The sequence below is a fragment of the Oryzias latipes genome, chromosome 10 (genome assembly GCF_002234675.1).
Source record: "Oryzias latipes chromosome 10, ASM223467v1".
Classification (NCBI taxonomy): Eukaryota; Metazoa; Chordata; class Actinopteri; order Beloniformes; family Adrianichthyidae; genus Oryzias; species Oryzias latipes.
This window is the reverse complement of record NC_019868.2, coordinates 6,146,221-6,171,284: the sequence shown is the minus strand read 5'-3', so window position 1 is coordinate 6,171,284 and position 25,064 is coordinate 6,146,221. Positions and strand designations below refer to the sequence as shown.

Below are 25,064 nucleotides of genomic sequence, written 5' to 3'. Positions count from 1 at the left end.
AACCATGGTGATTGAGGAAACATCCCAGAACTACACAGGGGAACTGTTCAATGACCTTAAGAGATCACATGTGTTACTATAGTAACACATGATGTTGTCATGGATCCAAATCCTGTGGAGCCCCAAAGGTCTCCCATGCTCAAACCAGTACATGCCCAGACCCGTCTAAAGTTCTCCAGAGACCATCAGGATGATCCAGAGGAGGATTGGGAGAAGGTCATGTGGTCAGATGAGGCCAAAATGGAAATCTTTAGTAGAAACGCCATCCCCTGTGTTTGAAGGAGGAAGTAGGCTGCATCCCAAGAACGCCATACCCACTGTGAAGCATGGGGGTAGAAACATCATGCTTTGAGGTAATTAATCCAAGTTAAGGAAAAGATGAGTGGAGCCTTGTATGGTGAGATTTTGGGGCAAAAATCTCCTTCCATCAGTGAGAGCATTGAGAATGAACATAGATGCATTTTCCAGCATGACAATGATCCCATAGGAAACCTTTGACCTCTGTCATTGCCAACGAGATTAGCAGTACAAAATATTGAGTAGAACTTCTGTTATTGACTAAAAATCTATTTTCTGTTCCGTTATACAAATTAATTCTTTAAAATCAAACAGTCTGGTTTCCTGGATTCTTCTTTCACAGTTGAAGTGTATCTCTGATGAACGTTACAGACCACTCATCCTATGCGTTTTGCCTCATCGTATACCCAAGACAAATGAACATATTCCAAAGTAAATACATTTAAATCTGCCATTTTCAAAATCTAAATTGTGTGTAGGTCAATTACTCTGGAGGTCGCAGATTTGCAGAGTACAAAGTCTTCTAGGTTTATACGATTTGTGTCTCCCTCAGCAGACTTACTGAAGGTGAAAATGTGGCTATGAAATAGCTGCTGGTTTTTATCTATGAAATCCAGGAATTTATAAAGTGTAAAAACATTTTAGGATTGATCAGCATGGATGAACTTTGCATATACACTTGGGGGAGCTTTAATGGAAACGGAGAAAGCTGGGAACATTCAGGGCGGTACACACCTTTACATTGGAATCGGTTGAGCGGTGTTGTGAGCAGGAGTCTGTCAGCCATGTCAGCTGGTCCAGTGCAACGAGCAATGCCTAGAATCCGAACAAATCAGCTTTATTTTGCTCTGCCTTTACAAAAGACATCAGTCTTTTTTTTGTCAATGATCCCATTATACCCTGATGATTTCTTACCGGGCTCTTTAAATCCGGCTTTGACCCACTGAGAGAGCCAGCGTAAGTCACAGTTACAGTACAAAGGATTGGCACCAAGTGCTCTGTGTATGAGAAGAATATGGTGATGTACTTGTTATGCGTTCCTCAGTACACGCTGATAACTCAAGCAGAGTCTGCACTTACAGGTGGGAAAGGGAAGTGAGGTGGTTAAAAGCTCCTTCAGGAATAGTTGACAAGTCATTACCATGGAGAGTCCTGCAAAAAGAAATACAAGAATAAGAATAACTGAGAGTAGTATTTGTTAATAGTCCTGCAACAAACTTGACTTAATTGTTATTCCATTGATCCTCTTTTTGCTCACTTGAAGTCCCACTCCGATCATCTTTTGATCTGATGTCAAAGTGTTCCCAGTTGTCTTTTAATAATGATTATGCCTTTCTTAGCCAAAATCCAAAAACCTGTGTCATTTTCTAGGACACAGTTTCTGTAGAGCGGCATGAGTTCATTAGAAATTCACCTCTGACTTCTGGGTGGGAATGTTGGCACAGAGTAAGCCTGCCCCCATTTCCCATTATCTAGTTGTTCGCACGCTCTCCTGCCAGCTTACAGCCCCTCACAACCCCGTCTTAACATTACCGCTGTAACAAAAATGGTGAGCACTACTGAAGCTATCCAGCCGTAAAGTTTTGATCCAGATTCCAGCTCAGACAAGGAAACCAAAGACGTACATAGGTCTGGTCATCTACAAGTAAATACAACAGAATGGAGTGGAGCAGGGAGTCAATTGTAGTACCTGAGTCACAACTACCAGCTTTTTGAATTTGTTTTTTTTTATCTGCTCCCGATTTACAACTATTTGAATAAAGAAATACTAAGAAATAAAAATGTTAGCTTAATTTTCTTTATATACAGTACAGACCAAAAGTTTGGTCTCATTTGAATGAGATGGTGTGTCCATACTTTTGGTCTGTACTGTATGTTCTCCATCATGTGAAAAACGATACAAGAACATGTTAAAAATAGCAAAAATACAATTTTCACTGGAGCTGGTGTTTAAAGTAGATCATAAATAACTTTTTTCCATCCATTTTATCTCCAAGCTGTTGACTGTAACCTAGACAGGCTTGATGATACATTTGCTAACTCTATTTGTGGTTCCCTGGTGGTGAAACATAATCAACCCTGTGGAAAATGAAAAAAAAAAGTATAAAATATTTATAAAGAAATGACTGAAAATAAACAGAAAAGTTATTTTCATTGTTGGGCAAAAGCTTGTTTTGCACTTTGAATGGAATATAAACTGTCTCATTTGGTAACCAGCAGACTGCGGTGTGTTATTTTCTGTGTGTTTGTAGAAACAAGTGTGTGCCGCATGAAAGTTGAATGTTTATTGGTGTGTGTGATTTTCACGTGGTGTGCTTTTGCTCATGTGAGCGAGTTGTGTGTTTGCGACTCTGAACATTGTGTGTTTGTTTGTGTGCCATTTGAGCCTGCTGCCTGCTGGTTTGAAGCTCACATTCCATCAGAGCGGATGAATGTGGCTGGGGACAGCCATCAAGCATCCAACTATTGGCAAAATGTGCACTGCCTTTTGTGTGTGTTTGTGTGTTCATTAGGGTCAACCTCCACCAGAGTGCACAAAAGTGTGTGCGCGCAGCATTTAGTTGATTTTGTTGTGTGCTTGCAGCAGTTCTTCGTGTCATCAAGTGTCTGTGTGCGTCTATGTCTGGTGGACCAGCAGCCCCTTTTCAATGCTGGCCCACGGGGGATGTGGGTAATGAGGAGGTGACAGTGATGAGTGCTTGGCAACCAGTTGCTACGCAGGGAGAGAAGGATCAGTCCCCACGGCAACATCAAGTAAAATGAAAGGAACTAAGAAAAGGGGGAGAATAAAAAAGTCATCGCTCAACTCCTTCAAGGTGAAAGCATCAGTAGTAATACAGTCAATATGCAGGAATAAGACAAAAACAGCTGGCTTCTCTGAGGAAGAGACACAGACCTTCCCTGAACAAAAACTCTGCCCTTTCTGGAATGGCTGTGAGGATTGCACAAACAAAGGAGGGATCTAGGCATATTTTTATTTAACATAGTTAAAGACTCAATCTAATTAAAATGGTGTTTTTAACATGACCTTGTAGCAATTTTCTGATGATAGAGGACCCATGTAAAGAGAATTCAACTTAAAATTGCATTTCTGACTATTCCTCTATTCAGGTCTTTGGGAATCAGGAGCTGGGTTTTTTATGAGCTATTTTTTCAAATTTCTAGTGTGGTTTGCTTCCATACCAGGATTTACTTCAACAAATAACTAAGCAGAAGGGGAGAAAGTAATGCAAAAATGTGGCAAATCCTGTTGTGGAAGACCCGTTTCCTGTTCTGTTTCTGTTTGCATTGAAGTGTTCATACTCCATGGACGCTCTCTGACACATTTCAGTTCTGTGAAAAAGCTTAAAGCCTGAATAGATCGCTGCTTTCAGCTCAGAGATATTTATGTGTGGGCCTAATAAGAAATGTGAAATCTGCTCATAGCTTGTGTACCATACAAGTGATTTGTGCATGTTCAGTGTGCGTACAGCAGCTTGATGTGCACGTGGGTGGTCGGAGAGCAGCACTCACTTGTGTGTGCACGCGCATGCATGTGGATTATTGGAGCAGAGGGTGGACAACCAAATGGATGACTGAGTGAGACAGAGGATGAAAGTCGATTCATCAAACACAACACTGGGTGGAGGGAGAAGAGCACAGGAGAGGATGGATGGACAGAGAACATGAGAAAAGAGGAGTTGCCACAGCAGACAGATGGAGAGGGAGGCTTGGAGAAATGAAGATCATTGTTTGTGTTTTAGTGGTAACGCATTTTTAAGGTTAATGTAAAGTGTTCTCACCCTACAGAACTTTAAAGAAAAAAAAACTGCCTAAACTTTGATATTTTTCAGAAATTGGAGAAGTAAAGTGTGGTGTAGCGAATCGAATAGACTGTGGAGATGAAGAGGGCTCTACTCACAACAAGCGAAGGGACTTGAGGCCATCGAAGGCATGGACCGGGAAGCAGTGAATCTGGTTATAGCTCAGGATGCTGAAAGAGAAGAAAGATGACACTAAGGGTGTACTCAGACTGGGAAGATTCTGTGTTCCACATTTAGTCCGGTTAATTTGTTCCGGATCGAGTCCAGAGCTTTGCGTTTGGTCTGTATTCAGACTGGTATCAAGTGGACCATTCTGTTAAGAACCAACACTTGTAAACAAAACCATGTGACTAAAGACCTCATCGGTCATTGGCCAGGAACTATGAGGCCGGGTCAAAACAATAAGAGAAAGAGGGACATGCTGCGCTTTACAATTCTTATCTAGACAGTTAGAGCTTTATATTTCGATTACCAGTTTGGAATGTTGAGAACAACACTTTTTACTTGTTACTTTGGTACGGCGGAGGGATGCTGCAAGGCGGTTCCTGGTCCCAGACCAGAGTCCGCTTGGGTGGACAAAAACACTCAAGATGTGGAAAACATTCTCCTTGCAGGTTCAACCGGTGTGCATAATCTCCCAAAAATCTTTGAGCCAATGAATTACAGAAGAGGATTGGGAAATTGTACTTGGAAAGAGAAACGTTCTGTTTTGCCTTAATTCTTCATGTTTATGTAAGGAATTAACAAAAAGAACTTTCCAGTGATGCTATCCAGGACTTGACAGAAATCTGTGGTCACCTAAGTGTAAATCAGTGCAACTGTATGAAATGTGAAACATGGTGATGTTGAATTTAGCTCGGTTAACGGCGTCTAGACAAATCCAGTTAGCGGATTTCACATGATTCGACTGATACTTACAGCCAAAAGAAATACGGATAAACACAAGATAAAAACGGAAAAGAGGAATGGGACTGTGGAAGGACCACTTTGAAAGGACTACTTTATCACAAATGTGATACAGAGCACTAAAAACTACTATGTAAGGGTATTAATGAAGATAGTCAATATGTAAGGGTGTATTCAGACTGGAAAAATGCGTTGGTCCGGACAGAGTTTGCTTAATTTGGTCTGGATTGAGTCCTGGACCTTGTGTTTGGTCTATTTTCAGACTGCCGTCTACATTTACTGTATGTTTCGAACTAAAGCTTGTAAACAAAACCACGTGACTAAAGATCTGTTTAGTCACTGGGCAGGAATTCCAAGCGCGGGGCAAAGCAACGAGAGGCAGAAATTATGAAAGTCCTGCGCTTTGCAGGCTGAGTCAGGATGGTTCACCAATTCAAACTTAATATTTCACTGACCAATTTTGAACATCCATATCAACATCAGGTACAACACGTTTTACTTTGGTACAGGAGGGGCATGCTGCAAGGCCATGAAGATACACTGATCAGTGTTTATGACACATAGATTGTCAGGAAAACATTGAGAAGCAATGTGTGTCACGCTAAAAATTGTTTTAATTAGCCTGCATTCATCCGATCACATTTCAATGTTTTGCTGTGCCTTTTTGTTATAGTTACTAAAATTTGAGATGTAAACTCTGTTTACATCTCATTAATCCCCGGCTACGGTGGCCGTTTTGGTGAAGTTGTTCTGATTCCACTCAGACTGAGGAAAACTCTAAACGAAGCGAAGCTCAGTCCGACTGGAAACAAACCGAGACCACCTTGAAAGATGGGTCAGAGAGCGGTTCCTGGTCCCGGACCAGTGTCCCCTTTGGTGTATTCAGACTGAAAATTTGTTCCGGATTATCAGAGGGAACGAACCCTGGTTCACTTTAAGTAATCCAAATGTATCCAGCCTGAATACACCCTAAGAAATAAATGACAACATCAATGAAATTCACAATAAACAGAACAAAATTAGAGATGTGAGGCAAGGGAACATTTAGGACAGAGTTAAATCCCACTCTCTATCTCAGCGCACTGATAATTCATCATATGTCCTTTGCATGACCAGGTTTGAGTGTTACCATGGTGACTTACAGTGTGGCCAGCTGAGTCATGTTGCTGAAGGTGTATGGAGCCAGCGTGCTGATGCTGTTGTTGCTCAGGTCTCTGCATAGAAACAAATAAACAGTAAATGCTCACAAACACACATACAGAACACACTGTATGCAAGAATGGAGGCAAACTGTTGAAGCATGTGACATCTGGGTATTATTCTCAAGGTTACATGAAAGGCACATACACCAGTGACAGCTGCTTCAGAGCTGCCAGCTCCTTGGGCACAGATGTCAGCATATTACCCTCCAGGTATCTGCAAGGAAACACACATACTTGACTTAGTGTGTTGCACATAGACAAAAAATATATATTTTTAGGGGTTGAATAAATGCCAATATCACACATTGTAGATTGCCAGTCTGCCATAAAATGCAAATAGAAGATAAGAATAATGTGGAAAGGGTTTTAACTGTTAGCAAACAAAGAGTAATATATTGTTTATTGTTTTATTTCTGGAGGTGTTGCCTTCCCTATTTTATTTCTCTGGGAGCTTCATATTTTATGTTTGCTACTAATCATTTTTACCTCAAAGTATTCGACTGTTTCACTTTAACTTTATATTTTCTCCTAAATACAAAAACATCTGCTAAAGCAAGCTTTTAGAAAAATGTCTTTGAATGTTTTTAGCATGCTAAGCTAATTGCTAAGCTCATTAGCACCAAGACCAAGGCTGTGTCTGAATTTCCTCACTACTGCCCAACTACTAAAAAATGATGAAGTGCAGGACTATAGTGACCTGGATTTTAAAAGCAATTCAGGCTCCATGCTTAATACTCTTTCTGTTAAACTGCAACATCACCATTTTCTCAAAACAACAACTTAATAAATGTGAACATTCTACAAAGACCATTTATGAAACCACTGTGTTCTAATGACAAAAACGTGGATGATTTATTAAAATAATAAATTAAAATGATTTTTTTTTTACATGAAAAATCGTTCAAACGCAATGCATTGTGGTCTGTATTCTCAAATCTGGTAAGCATCGATGTAGACTGGTTTTTCGCGGAGATTTTTAGGGAAATTCCTAGCACACTGGGTTGGATAAATCAACAATATTTGATTTACTCTCAACATCAACTTTTACAGTCAATGTGCATTCAACGAAGTGTATTCAATACTTATCAATGTTCTCAGACAAAAACACAAATATTTTCAAGAACAAACAATGTCTAGTACCAGGTTAAACATCCGTAACATATTTGCTGTCGATTAGCAGAGTGCTTACAAAATGGAGCGCACTGATGGCTATACTCTCTCCCAGGTCATAAGTAGGTCATGCGGACAGTATGATGGAGTGTCTTCCTCTTCTTGATCAATATCAAATCACTGTTATTGACCCTGAAGAGCAGACCTATTTCACAGTGAGAGCTTTCTCTGTGTGAGTCTTCTTGTGTGTGCAAGTTGTGTGTTTACTTGTGCGTTGCAGAGCAGTAATTCACGTTTACTCCCTCAGGGTAAGATTTTGACGCTTTCTGAATTACATAATCTTGGCATGAACACCTTTTCCTTTGTTCTATGTTACACAGATTCAAACAACTAGAAAATCTCCTTTATTTTTTTTTAACCATAATTACTTATGTTTAATTACAAGAACACACCAATATGTAGAAGGCAGCCTTTGTAAAATCATGAACCACAAATTCAAGACATGAATTGAAGACATTTAAAAAGCATGGCACTTATTTTGGTAAAAAAAAACTGCCAATGTTTGAATCGACAACAACTAATTTGATATAACATACTATAAAACTGTCAATTATTTTAGGTTCTTTTTAGGTGTAAACTCATTCAGATGTGTGATTTTTGGTGAATTAAAACCCACTGAGGTAAAGTCAAGACAACAACATGCCACAGTAAAAACTATGATGAACTAAGACACAAAGGTGTGGTTGAGAAGCACATTAATGTACCGCGGCACTGTGGTTAACCAACATGTGAGTCACACATTTTTTATAAACCTCAGAAAATAAAGAAAGAAAGGAAAAATATATAAAAGAAGGGAACATTTTGATTTCTTAAGGTTTGCATTAGGACCTCAAATTTAATTAAAGTTAAATTTGTATCTTTGCTGACAGTTATGTATCTTTAGGAAGGGGCCCAAACTTCTAAAGTCCAAAAGCCAGAAGTCTGATTTTATTTTTTACAAAAAAATAGAGTAAAAAAAGACTGAAAAGGTTGTTAAAAGTAAATCAATATCATACTTGTTCAATTCAAACTTGTTTATTTTGTTGATGTGCTTTAAATACTTTGCAGGGAAAAAACAACCTAAAGTACAAACCATAAGTGATCTAACAAATCCTGTCTAGTTTTGTTTGATTGATTTGCGTTTATTTTATATTCTATTAGTTGTAAACTGAAGGGAAACAAGCAGAAACCTTGATGTTGCACTGCAGCAAAGTCCAGGAATGTTTTTTTATGTGGCCAGGCAGGACTAGTTTCAAGATTGACATCTATTTTTTTTTTGGTCTGTCTCAAACACCTTTGTATGTGTTTGAGTTTTTCTGAGGATGTTGACATCTGACTCACAACTCAGTGGTGTCCTTGGGAATGCCTTTGGGCAGCGAGCGCAGTCCTCTGTTGCTGCAGCGCACCACGGCGTCTGAACACGTGCAGACATCAGGACAACCGGATGAAGGAAGGCAGCTGTTATCCTCAGACCCTGCAAGGAAGGCAGAGGGAAAAGACAAAATAGAAAGAATAAGAATAAGGAAGACGGGAAATAGGAGACAAAAACAGGAGTGTTGGGCAAAAAAAAAAAAAAAGAAAAATGGCAAAGGAAAGAGTAGAGATTACATGTGAAAGATAATTTTTCACAATGGCATCTTATTTACTGGTTACATTCCATTTGATTGCATCTTTTCGTCTGCTCCTGATTCACACTGATTTAAATAAAAAAAGATTTAGTAATGCAGTTTTCAGATCAATTTATTTTCAGCTAATGTCCAAAACACACTAAAAAATAATTTTCATAAGCTTACTCTTTAAATTGTTTGTGGGAGGGGCAGTTATTGCCATCAGTTGATTATTGAACAGTCATAATTCCACCATGCTTAAGAAAAAAACAAAAAAAAACCAAAGAGTTTCTTTAATGGTTGGAAGCAATATTGGGTTTAATGTGCTTACTGACGTGCATGGTGCAAGAAATAGATACAGAAATGAGGATATGACTAACAAAGGTCAACTCATGACCTTGCCAGTGAGTGAGCTTTCTTAAGAAATAATGGGTGGAGCGTTTTTGACATGCAACTGGTTTGTGCGACCTAAATAGGAACAGAAATGGAAGTGTGAGCGACCACTCTGCCTAAATGTACCTTTTTGCTTCAACTCTTAACCCCGCACATTTAAAAAAGCACAGCACAGATGAAAAATCCACCATTTCTTAACCACTCCAGCTAATGTCTGAAAGTGAAACAAATGGTCACTTATGTGCCTGTGGGAAGAGTTGTGACTGCATGTGTAAATGAGTGTGTCTGAACTATATGTGTGTGGCTTTTGAGTCTTCAGGGAGGCGTAGCCGGGGGCTGACACACTCTATAGTTGGTTAATTGGACTAACGGCTAAATGTGCGCTAAACATTCCCTCACAAATTCAATTAACTTTACCTGTCCCCTAGCTGCCTCTGGACACCTTAACGGCCATTTTACGCGTCTATAAATAGACTGGAAACGGTCTCATTTGTTTGTGTGTGAGTGTGTGTTCCCGCTTTAGTTTCACGAAAAGGTTTCACTGCGGGATTTTTCCTTTGTAGCCATCCCAAGATGTACAAATCTTTCAGAGTTTGTCATAAAGAACAACTGATTTGACTAAGCTTTGAATTTTACTATGTAATGCCTTAGTCACTACTGCCCTTATGGGGGAATATGAGCTGTCTGTGGGCAAAATATGGGCAAACCTGTACGAGGCATGCATAAGGCCCGCACAAAACGTTAAGATCTTAGATCGTAGCCCACAATGTTCATGCCAATTCTTTTCTAGAGGTCATAGTGAACACTTAGACAACACGATAGGGTAAGTAAGAGTGAAGTAGGCGAGACCCAGGCGCATTGTATAGGTTTGTCGTTTTTTTCAACCCCCTCAAAACCCACACACTGTGCAAGGGGGCCCATTAGTAATGTTCAGGTGATAAGTGCATGCCCATTGCACGCCTGTTGTGTGTGTGTCGCATGCCCAGTTGTGCTCTCCATGCTTGCAGTCTGACTGATAGAAATTAGAAAATAGATAATCAGAGTGTAGCTTGTGTCGACATCGTACGGGGAAACCTGCACACCCTGTGTCTGCAGCATTCATGCACGGTCACTAAGGAGTCGGTATGTGCACCAACTAGAGCTAGTGCGCTGTCCGATAGCATCACCTGTACTTCATAAGTGCGTGTAACTTACATTTTACTTACAAATAACTTACAACACAGTTACGTATGATCATACATTGTCGCTAAAGGAGGCAGTACAAACCCCAAGGGAACAGCAAGACACACCTGTGCTCCCTTTAAGATCAATTCGGAACAACCCAAAAACCCTCAGCACCTGTACGAGTCAACCCCTCAGAAGTGCGTGTGACTAAGGCATACGTCACAAAATTAAACAAGCAACATACTTTTTATTATGGATATTCAACAATGATTTTGTTGTGTGCATTATAAACAGTATTTGTAAAAATGGTTAGAATTGCAGGGTTATTGAATTGGGAGCCTAGTTTCGACCATTTTTTATGAATGATTTTACAAATAAGTCAAAGGGTTCTCCCACTTTACTTTTGTCATTCCAGCAAACTCATTTGAATGTTCTGATGAAACAGTTGCAGCAAAGCTACATAATATTAAAATATGGCAACATTTTAGAACAAATAGGACATTGCCTCCAAACTGCAGCAAAGTGGAGAATTATACAGTTAATACTTAATTCAGACAGCCATGATGAAGTTAAAAGCTTCAGCTGGTCCTCCTTTCCATCATCAGCCTATTTATTTTTGATGTGTCTATAAATGTAAACAGGGGATCACAGCAGCTTTGCAAGAACCATTGTACCTCATACTCAGGCTTTACTGTAGCAGTGGTTTCTGTTTCATTGGACTTAAAGAGGAAGGCTTCATCCAAAAACAACCTTACAGTGAGACACCACCTAAAGATAAACTGACAGTTGTTATTGGATACAAACATTTCTTCGCCAGTACATTTTACATGTCTTTTAGGGGTAATGCAGAATACCTTCAGTTGGATGAACAAATGATCCAAGGACGCGTTCAAATGACCTTTCACTCACTGGACTCTTATCAGTGCAAAACACATTAGCTGATAAGTGACACATGCCATTTGTTGTGGGTTTAAGGCTTTGCCCTTTTGTTCCCTGACACTTTAGTCTAATTGTTTATCCTGACCTCTATAGCTTAAAAGTTGAAGAACAACACTGATAATGATGATTTGGACTCTCATCTAGGGTGGCCTTAAAAGGCTAATCTGTACGTCTGAGAATTAGAAGAGCTAAAATTATGATTTTATGGGATTTATTGATGATAGTCTGAGTATGTCTATTATCATTCAAAGACACATGCTGGCATGAAGCTGACAGGCTTGGTCATCCCATTCATCAAAACAAAGATCAGACCTCTGGTGTCAGAGAACGGTAAAGGAACTTGGAGGCTCACCATCACATGTGAAATCAGGGGTTGCAACATCCTGGATGGGGATCTCCTTGAGGAAGGGAGGCTTCTGACAGCGAGGATTTCCGCTCACCACTCTGGTCTTCTTCAGCCACTGACCCAGCCAGGCCAAGTGACAATCACAGACATAGGGGTTGGACAGGAGGTTACTATGGAAACATTGCAAAGGAGATATTTAGATTCTATCAAGATCAGCAGCAAAGGCTGCATTGAATATTCACAGGGAGGATGCCCGATTAGTCTGTGACTCATAACTGTGCAACACCAGCTGCACAAAACGGTCCGCTTTTTTATTGAAATGTCTTTCATATCAATAACAATGCTTGTATTTGTATTTGCAAACTACATGGTAAACAATGGAATACATTTGAATAGAAGACAGAGATACAGAAGAAAGAGGAGGAATTCAGGAAAGGTTATCAGTTATCCTCATGCATTTGGTAAAGTTCAACAGAATCGGTTCATGCAAAAAAAAGAGAGTGGAAAAGAGGATGGAGAAACTAGAGACAACTATTTTTTTAACTTTTGATAACGTTTTGTTGCATTTAGGGGATTTTTTTTAAACACAGCTAATGTAGTACTGATGGAGATGAAAATTTGTATTTTTGGTGTTTTTAAAATGTTCTCGTAGGCATTTTTCTGATGATGGAGGACATATGTAAAGAAAATGTATTCAAATCATTGTGAATCAGGAGCAGATGAAAATATGCAGTTGGAAATATTGTTGGAAAGATTTGTGACAGAAAATTTGCTGGGCGGGCCACAAGCTTTCTGCTCCTCTCCATTCTGATGCATCCACTTATAAATCAATGTAAGTCTTTGTTTTCCTGGTCTCAGCTGGAATCTGGATAAAAACTGTATGGCTGGATAGCTCCAATATTGCTCGCCATTCCTGTTGCACCGATAATGTTAGGTCATGGTTGTGAGGGGTTGTAAGCTAGCAGGAGAGCATGTAACCAGAGAGCTCTTAGCAATGGGGAGGGGCAAGGGGGGGCAGGCTTGCTCCGTGCCAACAGTTTCGCCCACAAGTCAGAGGTTTTCTGATCAACTAGTCACTCTGCAGAAACTATGTCCTAGAAAATGGCATGTTTACTTTTTTTTGGCAAAAAAAAGCATAATCTAATTTAAAGACTACTGGGAACTCAGTGAGATCAAAAGATGATGGGACTTTAAATGATAATAAATCTTTAAAAATAAACAGTTTTTGTCTTTTAAAAAAAATCTATATTTTGATGATTTTATTTGTCATCTAAAAAATGTTCATCTCTGTTTACTGCACATTTAAAACTAACAAAACTCAAGTTGAGTCTCAGTTTATTTCATTATTTGCAGATTCTTCATGTAATGTGGAATTACAACATGAAATTACCAACGGGAGAGAATTATTGTTTCCCTTACAACCCATGACTGTCAGTTAATAATAAGTATATATCAGAAAAACAAACGATGGCACCTTTAGTGTTGCAGCATGTCTGTGGAAAGTCTAAATCTTAATGCAGGTTCAAAGTAACATAATAATGTAGTGCATCCACAGAAAGAAAGGAATGATTTAATAACTTCTTTGAAATTAATAGACCTTCCAGGCTAATGCTCTTCTTTTCTTCTTAGTGAGTTAATCTTTTAAACAAATTGATAAAACACTGAACTGAAACAAGCATTAGGAATGGAAATTGCTATGAAAAACTGAGCAAGAAAAGCAGCAGAGGAAAGACAGAGGGATGAACACGCTTTTTAATAAAACATCCGAGGAGGAAAATGTTCCTTCAACCAAACACTGACTGGCGACACATGCCATGATAATTTGATGTCATTCCTTATGGATTATCAACAGTTTCCATTTCAGAGCATTCATCTATCCGTTATTTTTTTTTATTTAAAACCTCTCAAAACTCTGATAGATACTTGTATAAAAGAAAAGAAGAACACAATAAAGCCATCATGAAGAAGACTGAAAGGAGTCAGAGTAAGGCTAGGTTCACATCGGTATCGGAAACACAAGTTTGAGTGACTGCTTTCAATGATGGATGTGTCGTCTAGCGCTCAAGCGGCTGCTTTCAATGAAAATCAATGTAAGCACGCATCAATTAGAATTTTAGGCTTCCGTGTTCAGAACGTTTATGTTCACGCGTCGGTTTTAAGTCCGGTCATGGGCTTCATGTACAAACGGGGCGGTCACTGGTCGCTGAAAGTTCAACCGGTTGAAATTTTTAGCTGTTAAATAGCAAAAATGCCGAACTGCGACCAAATACCTTCACGTCACTACCGATTGGATTTGGTAGTGTCGTAAAGGTAGCAATGAAGTGCCAACCGCTTGAAAAACCATTATGAGGGAGAAATTTACAGTCGTGGTTTGTGCACAGCTGGAATACTATGACACCAAGTCTTCCATACATCGAAGCAGAGCCGTGAAAGACAAAGCCTGGAGCGAGATTTGCACCACTTCAACATTTCAGAGTGAGCCTCTACTGAATGTAGGAGGCAGACATGGGCTAGTAAACAGTAAAAAAACAAAAGAAAAACATTCCTTCCTGCGTATCCAGTGTGCGAACACCATAAAAGCGCATATCGCACATTGTCAAAAGCGATACCTTATGTAAATGCACATATATACAGATTCTGAGTTAAAAACTCTTACATTCAGTCGTCGCTATGCAAGTTTTTAAGTCTGTTTTCAAATTCTGCGTACAGAACACACAGCAACTAAACGCCCGCTGAAAGGTAAACCAGTTGAACTTTGACCAGTTAGGGACACAGATCTCACAGTGACGTGTAGGTAGCATCCTTTTTAATTAATAACTGTTTGAAAATTGATCATGCAGGAGAAATGACTAATTGTGTCCGGCCATATTTCTATAACACCAAGTCTTTCATATATCGGAATAGAGCTGTGAAAGAAAAAGCCTGGAGCGAGATTCATGAGATTTACACCGCTTCAATATTTTGCACCAAGCTTCTTCCAACTGTGAGGACATGCACTAGTATCAGGTAGTAATAGACCTGTGTAAACACTGTATGCTAAAAGCTCATAAACACTCGCATTCAAGACGTTCTTGAACGCGCCACACATGCTCAGTGTAAACGAAACTTAAGGGGTGTGCGGTGACTGCATGTTTCTGCTTCTGAGAAAAACAACACAAGTATTCATCCTTAATGGGGGTTTTTTAAACAACAATTAGCAAAACTCGCCTAGCTGGTGGTCCAGAGGAAGAGATAAAAGTGTAAGAGCGGGTTCTCCTTTCCACTTCCTTTTTGTACTTTTAACTAAACGACATGTTGTGAGCCAAACAGTCTCAGTACTTGAGCACCAATCACCATCATCACTGATAAAAAACATGCCGCCCCCGCCCCCTTCGCCCACTCACACCGAACACATCAATTAAGCGAATTTGCCATGCAATCATTCATGTCTTTGTTGCAGCAGGCGGGTGCTTCTAGGGGAGGGTAAAACCAAGCGAGCAGTGTGTGTGTGTCTGCAGCCAAGCCAAGCTTGAGTGTGCAGATGCTGAAATATCTAGCTTAGATAACAAATGTCATGGGATCCAGGCCAATGTAGTCGATAATGATGGAGAGCATTTGTGAGGAGAGTCCAGTGAGAAAGATAAGTAGCAGGAGTGTAGGGCTACAGGTGATGGTGTTGCACAGAGGAAAGCTCCCATGAAATTAGAGGAAAATATGACAAAAATAAACAAATATTACCGTGTAATCTCACATGATGGGATTCACTTGCAGATTGATAGAGTAGTTAATAGAAGGGCTGTAACGAGCATCTGAATACTCGGATATTTGGAATCTGATCCCAGTAATAGGAGTACCAATATGCACGACGTCTGAGGTAGCCGATTTGATGTTGGATTTTAAGAACATGAACTAAGTAAAGTAAATTTATCTTCAAAATAAAGTGTCTAAGAAATTTTTCTTGGTTTTAAAGTAAAGCCACTCAGTGATTTTTGTAAAACAAAAGCAGAAAACCCCAGAAATTCTGTTTATGGAAATGGAGTTAAAAAAATGTTTTACATTTGTTTAAAAAAAAATGATGATTGAAAATTGAAAGATTGGAATACAAACTACAATAGCAAAATAGGAAACAAAAATGGTGTATATGAATTCAAGAATATTACAAAAATTGGGAGGGACTGGTGCTCAGACCGCATGTTTTTAGAGGAATACTCAGAGATATGAGAATGGATCACAACACCACTTTGGGGTTTCTTTTCATGAGGAATGAACATTATATTTCACTTATAAGCTCATAAAATATATTTTGCATGGTCTCGGCTCTTTAAATAAAAGTTTAAAAGATGGTGATAAAATACATTTTATTGTAATTTTCATTCATCCAGCAAAAAGACACACATATAGCAACCATTCAAGCATATTTAGATAAATAGTAAAAATCGTGGTTTGATCTGTGAGATGTTGATCTTGATTTGGGAATCGAATTGGATCACCGCCAAAGTAACCATCCACAGTTCTAATTAATAGAAATGGAACTTACATGGTGGATAAAGAGTGCAAAGTTGAGAAGGCTCCTGGGGCAATGCTGGCAATCCGGTTGTCATACAATGAAAGCAGACGCACTGAACTCAGACCAGTGAAGGTGCTGTTGTCAATGCAGCTGATCTGGTTGCTCCGGAGCATCCTAAAAATCCACGAAAAAGCATTTAACAACAACAACAAAAACACTGCATATTACTACTACTTCTTTAGACACATTTCAGATATAAAACTTGTATTTATATTCTTCAGATAACATATTTGAATTATGTAATTCGGATCTATAGGGAGGCTTTTACATAAAAAGCTGTTTACCGAAATAAAAAAAAAAAAAGAAAACAGAAAAAGGATCAAAAAATTAGTGAACCAGTAATGCCATGGCTAAAAGATACAACTGAGTAGTAAACCAGTCCCCAGCTTACAGCCATGACTGTGAGAGGACATTAGCTTTTGAAGGGGGAGTCATGCGGGACATAAGTGAGTTAGTTAGCATTAGCAATCTCTGGGACACACTAATCAAGTTAGCAAGGTTATAAATGGAGCCGGCAGGCTTTTAACATGACACAGAGACAGCCATGATGCCATTAGGGAGTCATTAGCGAACATATATATTTATATATTTATGCATGATAACATTAGCTAGGGCATACATAAGTAGCATGAGCTCATATGTGGTACCGCATTCTGCTCTCCTAATTGGAGTCTACTGTCTTCATGGTGTGTGTCAAAGTTAGAAGAACACAGGCTGTCATGCGTCTTTATTTCGGCGGACTTTCTTTGCTTCAGCATGGAAGTTAAAAGGGCATTTTTAATTGAGAGGCAAATGAAGGAGATTGTTTCTTTTGCAAAATGCTGCAACAAAATGTTTTTAGGTAAACAAACTGGACCAACCGTAAAAACGGATCATGATGCAGACTCCAAATCAGCACTTCTATTGTCACAGTAGTATGTCAAAGTCCTAATATTTACTTTGACAGATTTGCATTGAAGGTGTCTTAATCTTTGAGCTTTTTGCAACCATATATCATAGAGTGGCGTGCATTTTTATTAAAGATAATAAAAGTGCAATAGATTTATCTCAGGGAAACACATTGTCATTCATCCCATTATGTTTGTCCAAAGCATAAAAAAACAACATCATTGTACATGTTCATCATTGTGCTGGGATGGATTTACTAGTTCAGATTTACCTTACTGATGCCTGCCATGATCTTTTTCATATCGCGAGTCACTGTGACCTCTCGCATTTTCCCTGAAATTCACCAAAGTGTGAGCTAACTCATTAAAATTTGTTTATGATTGGGGTGTGGGGTTTGCATTCATAAGGAGAAAACATTTAAAAAGTGGACAGATTATAGCATTCACATTTATTTCTTAATTAAAAGAAATTGCATTTATTTCCTCACCTCAGCACAGAGATGTTTATGGTTCCGTTTTATGCCCTAATCAGATTATCCGCTCTGGATTTTACCAATTCAGGCATGTATAATTATACAATGATTGTTTTGTAATGGCTTCGCCATAACAGAGCTTAAACAGCTTAGTGTAGGTTGTTTTTCTATACTTGCAACATCAACATTGAATGGTCAGGATAGCATAATGTTCCCTATATCCATGGCAACGAGCTGTGGATCAGCGTGATTTAGTTTTAATCCTTCAGGATGATTAGAGTTTGGACATTTGTGAAACATCTCACCAACAACCACACATAGATTGTGGCAAAGCAAGAAAGTAAAAAGGCCACCAGGAGCAATTTGGGGTTCAGTGTCTTGCCCAAGGGCACTTCAACACATGAGCAGGCACGACAGGAAGCACAATTGTGGCCTTCTGAACAAAGGTCGACTGCTCTACCTCTGCGCCCTACTTATTTTTTGTCACTATTTATTCCATTGGGTGACTCAAATAAAATCCAATAGTTTAGGAGTCTGCAACTTTCTACAATAAAAGAGCCATTCAGGATATTTTATCTTTCTAGACCAAAACTTGTCTGGTCTAGTTCTCTGTCTCTTTGCTACCGTACTTTCTAGGATTTAAATAATAGAACATTTTCTTCGTTAGCATTAAAAAAATCCTGAAAACCTAGAAAAAATAGTGTTTTATTTTAATTATAAAATTGTCTTTTACTCTTGACAAAACCACGTATGAGTTCCTGTAATAATAAGAAACACTGTGCTACATCAGCTGCAGCACATGAAACTGCTAATTCAAAAAAGGCCTTTTGATTTCTAATGTGTTAGTCTACTTTGGTGGGCAATCATCCTTTTTCCTACTTCCTAATGTTAATCTGAATCTACATATGACTTCAATGGTTTAAGATGCAACTAAACAATGTTTTGCAGCATATCATTTGCTTTAAATATACCCTGCTAACAAACAGAGCTTTAAGAAGATGAAAGTTTTGACTAATATTTGGATCAGTGTTTGAAATGTGAAAATCTGGAAGAATGGTCAATCACACAAGGTCTCTTGATTTAATTTCAAGAGAGATATAAAAAGCATTATGGCATCGTAGCCATACATTCATATGTCTAACATCACATTATTATTATCATATTATTTTCTACGGAGCCACAATTGAGGATTAAAAGAGCCACATGTGGCTCTGGAGCCTCCAATAGACTAATACAAAACATAAAAGTATGCCTAAAACAAAAAAAAAACATCTTTTGACAAATGCGTGAAACACTTACAGAGTTTTCAGGCCGCTGAGGCCTCTGAACATGCGTCCATGCACCGCCGTTAGTTTGTTTCCTGTCAACAGAAGCTCTAAAACTCCACCCGCTCCGTCAAAAACACCTTCACGGATCTCCCTCAGTTTGTTGTTGCTCAGGTTTCTGCAGTAAAACACAATCCCGTTGTTTGTGGATGCGGTTCAGCTCGGTACAAGATTACAAATACAATCATATAGAAGAACTGTCAGAAGCACAAAAGAAGCACACATCCAAACACGCCGCCATAACATTCGTGCTCTAATTGCAGCAATCAGTCATGTCTTACAACTAATAAATGTAAACTCTTCTCTCTTTCATCTCAATATCCTTGCCTTTTACAAGAGATGTTCTGATAGGACAGCTTTAACACACGCACATGAACACACACAAATTCACACAAGCAAAATGAGATGAGTGGTCCCAAATGACTGGAAATAATTGCAATCTTGCACAAAGACAGTAAAAAAAAAAGGAAAGAGTGTGTGGTCAAAAGACAATATGCTGAGGCGATAGTCATCACAGTCACTGTGTTTTCATTCTCTGGCTATGCATTTATCAGCCTTCAAACTGAGAAAAAGAGGAAAACTATAAACCAAGAAGCTAAAAAAATGCATTGCAGAAAAACTAAAATCACATTTAAACAAGGCAAACAAAAGCAAAAAATGTGAGTTGGGAAGAGGAGAGGAAGGGAGATGAGGAGATACAGGAAGAGGAAAATGGAAATTAGTTGGAGGCAATCTATATTGTCAGTGACACTGCTAGATGGTTAGCAATTTCCTCTTCAATAAATCAGCCTTGCGTCTTTCAAGTGACACACACACATGAATACATACACAGACACACATACATGCTTGCAAATCTGAACTAAAGCCCAGCTTCTATTTCCATGTAATATTGGCCTCCTGTCTAACTCCAGCTCACCTTTCCCTGCTTTCTGTCTTTCTGTCACTTCGCTCCTCATCTTCAATAGGTTTTTTTTTCTGTAACCACATCTCCACTGTTCTCACATTGTTTCTTAACTGCCTTTGTCTTTTCATATTTTTCTTGTATTTCTTGTTCTTATTCATTTGTTTAGATTTATTCCATTCTTTTTTATCTTGTAGTTCCTGAGACAGAAGTTTTGAAATATTCCCATCATTTCTTTAAACATTTGCTTTCTCCTGTGGTGCATCATTCATTCTAAACAAATGTATTATAGATAGATAGATAGATAGATAGATAGATAGATAGATAGATAGATAGATAGATAGATAGATAGATAGATAGATAGATAGATAGATAGATAGATAGATAGATAGATAGATAGATAGATAGATAGATAGATAGATAGATAGATAGATAGATAGATGGATGGATGGATGGATGGATGGATGGATGGATGGATGGATGGATGGATGGATGGATGGATGGATGGATGGATGGATGGATGGATGGATGGATGGATGGATGGATGGATGGATGGATGGATGGATGGATGGATGGATGGATGGATGGATGGATGGATGGATGGATGGATGGATGGATGGATGGATGGATGGATGGATGGATGGATGGATGGATGGATGGATGGATGGATGGATAGATAGATAGATAGATAGATAGATAGATAGATAGATAGATAGATAGATAGATAGATAGATAGATAGATAGATAGATAGATAGATAGATAGATAGATAGATAGATAGATAGATAGATAGATAGATAGATAGATAGATAGATAGATAGACAGAAATCAAGCAAGATTTCTGGCTCTCACAGAGCAGTAACTTCTTCTGTAAGAGGATCCTCTGTCCTCCACTTGTTACCTGTATTAATGACACCTGTTATCTCTATAGAAGACACCTGTCCACAACCTCAGTCACACTCCAAATTCCCCTATGGCCAAGACCAAAGAGCTGTCTAAGGACACCAGAAACCAAATTGTTGACCTGCACCAGGCTGGGAAGACTGTGTCTGCAATAGGTAAGCGGCTTATTGTGAAGAAATCAACGGTGGGAGCAATTATTAGAAAAATGAACAGTGAAAATAATTTATTAAAAAAAATTCTTTGGTGTGCCAAGGGTAATATATTATCTAATATAGTTTACTCTGAAAGGCTTAAGAATAGCATAATACAGGCCCTGTAAACCTTTTTTCAAATGAGAGGTTTATATCCTTAATCATGGAATAACAAGATAGCATAAACATATACCAAAAAAGTATACATACATCTTCCTTAAGTTGGGCAGCTTCTTGAAAGTTCCCATCCCCTCCAAGCTGGTAATATCATTATCATTTAACCGCCTGAAAGAAAACAGAGAAAGGGAGTGACACAACAGTTGTTTCATAAAAACATAAGAGCTTCACACATGCAGACCTGTGCTGCACATCAAGAAGGGGGTTGTTGCATTAATACATGGTGGACTCAGCGTCTGTGAATCTATACGATCCAGCACCAAATAAATAGAAGAAGAGGAAATAGAAGAGAGATGAGCAGGAAAGAGACCACCAATGCATCTTTTCAATGTGGTCATCAATATCCACATTGCCTTTAGCAAAGAGAAAACAATTTGAGGGACAGACAGCTCAACATCTGCTTTATTGAGGTAATTTGTACTAAAAGGCTAAGAGGACGCTCTGTGTGGAAGTGTTTGTGTGAAAGCTGAAGAGGGGAATAAACAGCAGACAGGAAGTGAAACTTCAGCTCAGAGGGACACTTTTAATGAGACACGAGGCCCTGGAAGATTCTGTTTTAATACTTATTAAATCTGAGGCCGCTTGTTGATTTTGAACAAGTATTGGGACTTTTTATGTGATGTTCATTTGCGTTTGATTGGTATGGAGGGAACAGACACAACATCTGGTCTCCACATTGGCATCTGCAGACACAAAACGAAACTGCCCAACACATGTGATTGAGTACAAACAGTTCTCCAAAGAATGATTACACAATGAAACCTCCCAAGGCTGATGTCAAGGGTTTTTGTGACCAGCTAAAAGAGCCGTTAGGGAAGACAGGTAGACAGGCAGATGAGGGACAGGGAACAAAATAATATATATATATATATATATATATATATAAGCTTTCAGATACACCAGTAACTCCTCTGATTTCCCCTGATAAGGCAGGTTACAGGGCAAGGCTGACGGTTTGTGTGAGAGTGTATGTTTGTGGCTTTAACAGAAACATTGTTGGAAGTGCTTTTTGAGTTCTGAAGTATTCTTTAATTCTTGGATGCATGACCTACACATTTCCATGAAAGGGGTAAAATAAGACCCCAATTTAAATCCTTGCATGTTTGCAATAATCATAAGAAATGTATTTAAAGTTGGCTAAATATAATGATTTTTTTATCATATTTTGGTTAACAAAATAAGGATTCTATCATGTTTTGTTCACATATTACAAAACAATCAATCTTTTTGTTTTATTGTTTAACTATGGAGGACGAACAGAGAGACCATTACATCATCCACAAACATGTACACACACACAATTTTTTTTCTGACTGTTTGTAGCTCTTTTAACAAACACATTTTATGAGGAATTCCTGGAATTTGATAATATAAATACTTTTATTTGCAAAGATTTGAAAGGATAACGACCTATGGGGTCACTTTTGACCCCAGCTAATCATCAAAGGGTTAATTAACTACAAAGGACAAAGAACATGCAGCATTTCTGACATTAAGTACTTCAAGAATGCCCAGAAACTGAAGGAATATCATTTGGAGGATAAGGAGATTAACAAAGAACACCAAGCAATCTAAGAAACAAATGAATTTAAGGTTAATGATCTGTAAAGAACAGGAATTATTAGTTAACTCCGGTGTCAGGAACTGTTCTTGGTAATGGACATTAAAATCTGGATAGTTCATCAGCCTCGCTTGGCTTGAGCAAGAAATGTCAGAATGTTTCACACCTTCATTTGATTTGCATTGCTCTGACATTGCACTTCTAAGCAGATCAAACCATCTGGAGAATGTCACGCCGTTACAGCAGCTGCTTGTTTGAAGGTGTTATTGCTTGAACAGTGCACCGACTGGAAAGAAGGAAGCTGGAGGAAGACAAAACCCAGATAACCTTCTGTTCTGAACAAACAACAATTGTCCAGAAAGCCTTGATTAGCCTTTTTTCACATTTTGTGAGTTTTTTTTAATATAAAGTGCTAACCCTCTGATGGATTTACTTCTCTTTAGTCAATCGGTCCATTTGTGCCACACAGTGAGATTTTAATTGCAAAAACCTGGGTTTTTAGAGGGACATGAGTAAGCTTGAGTTTGCCCAAGCAAACACTATCAAGGCAAACAAACTCTGGTTAACATCAGACAGCCCTAGTGTGAATATACCATAGGGTTTTTTTATTCCTTAAACATTTAAACACATTTGAATAAATCAAATCAATCTGTCAAGTAGAAATACATCATTTCAGGTATATCTCATATTGTGTTTATTTTGTTAAGAATGATGACTTATTTCTGTATCATGTATAAATCTCATGACTTCTCTCATACAAACAACATCTTAACATCTTAACTCCATCTGCTGTGATCTGTTTACATCTCATTCAACACGTTGTCGTTGTTAACTTCCCTCAATTCCAGATAGAGAACCTTTTTGTGTCAGTGAAAGGACACAAAACCCCTCAAACATGTAATAAATGTGCAGCAATTCAGCTGTGATACTTGCACAAATTAGTCAATGTCTGTGAAATTAAAAGGTTTAAGTTTTTCACATTTAAAAATAATCAGGTTCTCTGGCACTCAGTATTCTAGTGAGAAGTAACTTAGCAGGAGTTGTGGTGGTTGCTGAAGGACATAAAGTGAGTGGAATTGGACCTGAGGCACAATGAAGTACATTATAGTCGGAGAGCTAAAAATGATAGAAGTAAAGCTTGTGATACTCAACTGAGGAACAAATACAGAGGAACCACATGCACCTAAAGCTTAGTCTGTAACTAAGGCGGGTTTTTGGGTTGGACGGGTTTTTAAGTGTGGCATCTCAACCCTTGTGCTATCTTGTGGGGTCCAGATGACCCCACCCTTACATTGACATGTTATCCCTACCATGACAAAGGTTGATAAAGGTGAAGAGAATTTCATGTAATCCATGGACACCAGTGAAGATCACAAATCATTGAAGAAAAAAGGTTCAGTGCACTATCTAGTGGGTCTAGATGACCCAACCCAAGTGCCTAGGATAGCACAAGGGTTAAGGGGAACGCAGGTCAAGTCGTCAACAGTTTAAAATTTCATATGGGCAACCTGCGTACCCCGTACAGGTTTAACCCTCTTTTTGCCCGTATCCACCCATGTGGGCAGTTGTGAGGGGAGTAAGTAGAGTTTTGAAGACGATAGTGGTTCACGTGTCTCTGCTTTTTCATTAAGAAAACAACATATTTGCTGACTTACAGGTCTGTGGTGTATTCGGGGATGTGTGGCGGTATTCGTGTCAGTTTGAGGTTGGAACAGTCGACCACCGTGCCCTCGCAGCGGCATTTCTCCGGACAAACCAGATCCTGAAAGCACTCGCCGCTCAGACGGCTGCGGTAGTCCTCTTGACCTGAAGGCGAGGGAGGAGGGACAGAACAGAGAGACGGCGACACAAAAGAAGGAAGGCGGAAAGATGTTTGATTGAGAGAGGAAGGGTGGAGAGAGGAAAAGTGCCATTAAATTAGTGTAGAAATGAAAAAAAAATGAAAAAGGCAGATGAGATCAATAAAACAATTGAATGCCTAACTATAAAACATAAACATTCTGTATTTCACTTTTTGCCAGATAATATGTTTATTGAAAAATACATCAAGTTTTAATACTTTAAAGGTTTGACAGCCATCCTGTCTTAGTAGATTCTGCCTTTTCTTCTTAATGAATCTGTCAAAGGCTTCAAAATGTAATTAAGCAGCGAATAATCATCCCCTTGTAGGGCATGCATGAAATGAGAAGGCAGGTTGTCCGTGTTCCTGCAGCATTTGACTGTGGTCTGCATGAGGCTGAAGTACGGCCAGAGATTTCTGCAAGACTGCCTGTGCAAATCAAATTGCCGAACAGA

At 38.8% G+C, this 25,064-nt stretch overlaps 1 protein-coding gene across 2 annotated transcripts in view; it reads right to left on the bottom strand.

Annotated features, from left to right (window-relative positions):
* LOC101170687 (slit homolog 3 protein) overlaps positions 1–25,064 on the bottom strand; it is a 296,346-nt gene that overhangs the window by 35,043 nt on the left and 236,239 nt on the right. For both annotated transcript variants that reach the window (XM_011479838.3, XM_011479839.3), the window contains 12 exons: positions 24,425–24,575; positions 21,242–21,316; positions 19,012–19,155; positions 16,323–16,466; positions 11,813–11,976; positions 8,699–8,831; positions 6,354–6,422; positions 6,149–6,220; positions 4,199–4,270; positions 1,378–1,449; positions 1,213–1,295; positions 1,033–1,113 (listed from right to left, as the gene is read on the bottom strand). In XM_011479838.3, coding sequence (XP_011478140.1) covers positions 1,033–1,113; positions 1,213–1,295; positions 1,378–1,449; positions 4,199–4,270; positions 6,149–6,220; positions 6,354–6,422; positions 8,699–8,831; positions 11,813–11,976; positions 16,323–16,466; positions 19,012–19,155; positions 21,242–21,316; positions 24,425–24,575 — 1,260 coding nt within the window. The remainder of the gene's footprint in view (positions 1–1,032; positions 1,114–1,212; positions 1,296–1,377; positions 1,450–4,198; positions 4,271–6,148; positions 6,221–6,353; positions 6,423–8,698; positions 8,832–11,812; positions 11,977–16,322; positions 16,467–19,011; positions 19,156–21,241; positions 21,317–24,424; positions 24,576–25,064) is intronic.